The 3,629-nt window shown below is 38.7% G+C and overlaps 1 protein-coding gene across 1 annotated transcript; it reads left to right on the top strand.

Moving 5' to 3' along the window:
• Positions 1–273: 273 nt before the first annotated feature.
• On the top strand, positions 274–1,992 carry LOC118491305. Its single transcript, XM_035988944.1, has 2 exons — positions 274–888; positions 963–1,992. The coding sequence occupies exons 1-2, from the start codon at positions 396–398 to the stop codon at positions 1,889–1,891; spliced, it is 1,422 nt and encodes a 473-aa protein (XP_035844837.1). The 5' UTR covers positions 274–395; the 3' UTR covers positions 1,892–1,992.
• The last annotated feature ends 1,637 nt before the right edge of the window (positions 1,993–3,629 follow it).

Genomic DNA, 3,629 nt, shown 5'->3' with positions numbered 1-3,629 from the left:
TTCCACTGACCCACTTTATAAACCCGTCCATATTACCCAATCACCGCCCCAATATCTGATTTTAGTTCGTTGCCCACCACTTAGGACATATGTAATGGGGCGCGAGGAGATGGCATAGCGCCGATACGGCGCCCACAACACCGCCCCCGGGGCGCTATGAGAAAAAAAAAAGAATGGGCGTGTTGTTTTTCGCGGCGCGAGGAGATGATATTTTATGATTTTGACCGTTTGATAACGGTCATATATTTAAAAAAAAAAAAAAATTCAATTTTTTTTTATTTTTCACACTATAAAACCTCATATTCTTCCACTTTTTTTACAACTCAAACCTCATACTCATTCTCCATACTCATTCTCCATATATTTTTAAAAAAGCTAGTCTCACTTTATAAAAAATGGGTTCCCCGTCGGAAGAGTCTTTCACCGAAATTTACCGAAGATATTTTTCGCCCGACGAAGACGCGGCCGAGGAAGAAGCGGTTACGAGTGCATGTACTTTTGTGCTACAAACATTTGAGCACATTCGGCCACCACCCCCTCCACGACCCATCTTGCGACGCACCTATATCTTGCGAGATCGTGAAGCCGCGAACGAGCGTTTGATGAAAGACTATTTTGACGCGGCACCGGTTCACGGACCGAATGTTTTTAGACGACGTTTTCGGATGAGCCAAAGGTTATTTTTGCGCATTAACAATGACTTGGAAAATACGTACGATTTCTTTAAGCAAAGAATGGACGCACGAGGATATCTAAGCTTCACCTCAATTCAAAAGGTCACATCCGCCTTACGCGTATTAGCATACGGAAACACGTACGACATCAACGACGAGTATTTGAAGATGGCGGAGAAAACAACCCGAGATACCTTGGAACATTTTTGCTATGGTAATTTTTTAATTGTCTTTTATTTATTTACTTTTATACATTTATTTTTTCGTAACTTTTAAATTATATTTTAGGAATATGCCAGTTATATGGAAAACGTTATTTGAGAAACCCCACTTGGAACGACCTTCAAAAAATATATGAGGTGCATCTAGAAAAGCATGGAATACCCGGCATGATTGGTAGCTTGGATTGTCGTCAATGGCGTTGGTATAATTGTCCAACCGCATGGCGAGGTCAACATACGCGGGGTGATCAAAAAGGGCCAACTTTGGTATTACAAGGTGTTGCGTCATACGACCTTTGGGTTTGGTCGGCCTTCTTTGGTGTAGCCGGGTGTTTTAACGATATTAATACGTTAGAGGCTTCACCATTAATCGAGGGCTACATTTCTGGAACTATACCAAAGGCCGGTTTCCATGCAAACGGGAACGATTACGAGCATGGCTACTACTTGGGCGATGGTATCTACCCCGAGTATTCGATTATTGTTAAAACGTTTTCTGAAACTTTCGATGAAAAAAGAAAGTATTTTAAAAAATTACAAGAGTCTTCGAGAAAGGACATCGAGAGGTGTTTTGGGGTTCTACAGCAACGATGGCATTTTATCAGGAATCCTTGTCGCATGTGGCATAAGGATAAAATACGAATGGCCATGTATGCTTGCATCATTTTGCATAATATGATCATTGAGGATGATGGAAAAGCGATATGCCAAAACTATATTCCCGAAGATTTGGTCGAACTACCCCAAGCGACAACGGAAGAGAGACTCGCAAATGCTCAACTACTGCGATCTAGAGAAATACATAACACGTTGAAGGCGGATTTGGTTGAGCATGCTTGGGCGATTCGCCCAATTCGATCAAACAATGATCACGACGAAGATTCCGAGGAAGAAGTGGGGGAGGAATTCGAAGACGGGAACTTTGAAGACGTAGGTTTAGATGCTGGAGAAAACGAAGAGGAAGAAGGAGAGAACGAAGATGACACCGAAGAATAAATTTATTTTTTAGGTGTAATTTTTTTTTTTAGTGTAACTTTTTTTTTAATTTTTAATGTAGTGTTTTTTATTTAATGAAATGTTTTTTTATTTTATAAAACTTATAAATTATTTAAAAAATAGAAAATTAAATTAATTGAGTAATGATTACACAGGGGCTTTATGACTACGGCCCCAAATTGCATAAAGCCCCATAAAGCCCCTTTGCTGACGTGGCATGCCACATGGCGCATAACGCCCCTTTGAGGGCTTTATGACTACACATGCCCTTATACAAAAGACCCAATCAAGTGGTTACTTGCATTAAAGACTCAATCTTTCGGCCCAGTACATATTTTTTAAAACCCACCGCTCAAGTGACCAATCATTGTTTTTTAATTCACCGATCAACTGCCCAATCCAAAGTCTACCGCCCACTACCATTTCGTGACCCAATTAACAGCTCTTGGTCACCGCCCCACTAAACAAAATGTCTTTTGTTTGTTGAGTAATTGTGTGTGCAGCCCATAAGGCCCAATCAGGCTTTTTAAATTCACCTCCCAACCGCCCATTAGTTTTTTTGTCGTCATTGATTGATTAAGCCCACGTGCGTTTAGATTTACTAAAGTGAAAGGCCAAATCCCTGAAGCCTCACAGTTTGGGTTGTTTGAAGAATTGGGGGGCATTTGAGTTAACAGTGTACATTCATTGGAACGGGTTCACGAATCTTCGACAAACATAAGGTTGAAAAATGGCAATGGTGTTTGATGAACAGGAGAACTATTATTTCGAAAGATTTAATGATTGGCATCACGGATTTCTAGATGAGGGTTATAGAAAAGTGAGCAAAGATGGATGGGCAAAAAGGTTTAAATATTTTGTGTGTCTGAAAGACGAAATGTTGGACGATCTTATCGACAGATATAATGTGGTACTGAATTATCTGAAAGATCATGAGATATATCCGTCAACTGCTGAGAAATTGGAGAAATTTGCAGATGCATTACCGATTGAATGGAGTGAATGTTTGAAAAATTTAAGAGAGGACTCAAATTTTTCAAAACTTCCTTTAAATCAATTCATCAGCAAACTTAAAGCTCATGAACTCGAAATCAAAAAGAAAAAGAAAGAAATGATCAAGGTTTTGGAAAATAATGTGCTAGATCTGGGTTTAGATGTGTTTGAGGAGATGATCAAAAGGATTGGTATATGTATCAGGGCAAAACATGTGCTAAAATACGATTTCAAACGAGGTTGTTATATTGATAATGATGGAAATCCTCTTGATTTCGTTAAAATGTTCTGTGCAGGTATATTCGTAGCAAAAGAAAAAGAAAGTCCAAAAGCTGAAGAATCGGTGAAGAATGAAACAAAGTGCTCAAAGTGCGATAACGTCAAGACTGATAATGACAAACTCGTGAAAGACATGACAAGTTTGGCATCTGAAGTCAAAAAGCTGAACGACGAGAAGCACGCTGCTGAAAACCAGATTCTTTGGTTACATGAAAATTGTGAGAAACTAAAAACAGAAAATGAAAAATTGTTAAATGATTTTAACAGTTTGACTTTGAAAAATCAAGAATTTGAGGGGCAAGTGAAAATTCTTGAAGATGGGAGAAATGTGTTCAGTAAAAACAACATTGAAAAACAGAAGATGATAAATTCCCATCTTCAGAAAATTATCGAACTTGAAAAAGAAGGTGAACGCGCTCAAAAGAAAATCAAAGAGTTGGTAAAAGAGCTTGAAAGCAAACAGAAA

Source organism: Helianthus annuus, chromosome 4 (genome assembly GCF_002127325.2).
Source record: "Helianthus annuus cultivar XRQ/B chromosome 4, HanXRQr2.0-SUNRISE, whole genome shotgun sequence".
Taxonomy (NCBI): Eukaryota; Viridiplantae; Streptophyta; class Magnoliopsida; order Asterales; family Asteraceae; genus Helianthus; species Helianthus annuus.
This window is presented reverse-complemented; position numbering and strand designations above follow the sequence as displayed.

Coding starts and splice junctions, on each gene's coding strand:
- LOC118491305 (XM_035988944.1), top strand. CDS start 396: ATGGGTTCCCCGTCGGAAGAGTCTTTCACCGAAATTTACCGAAGATAT. Junction 889..962: donor CTTGGAACATTTTTGCTATG/GTAATTTTTTAA, acceptor ATTATATTTTAG/GAATATGCCAGTTATATGGA.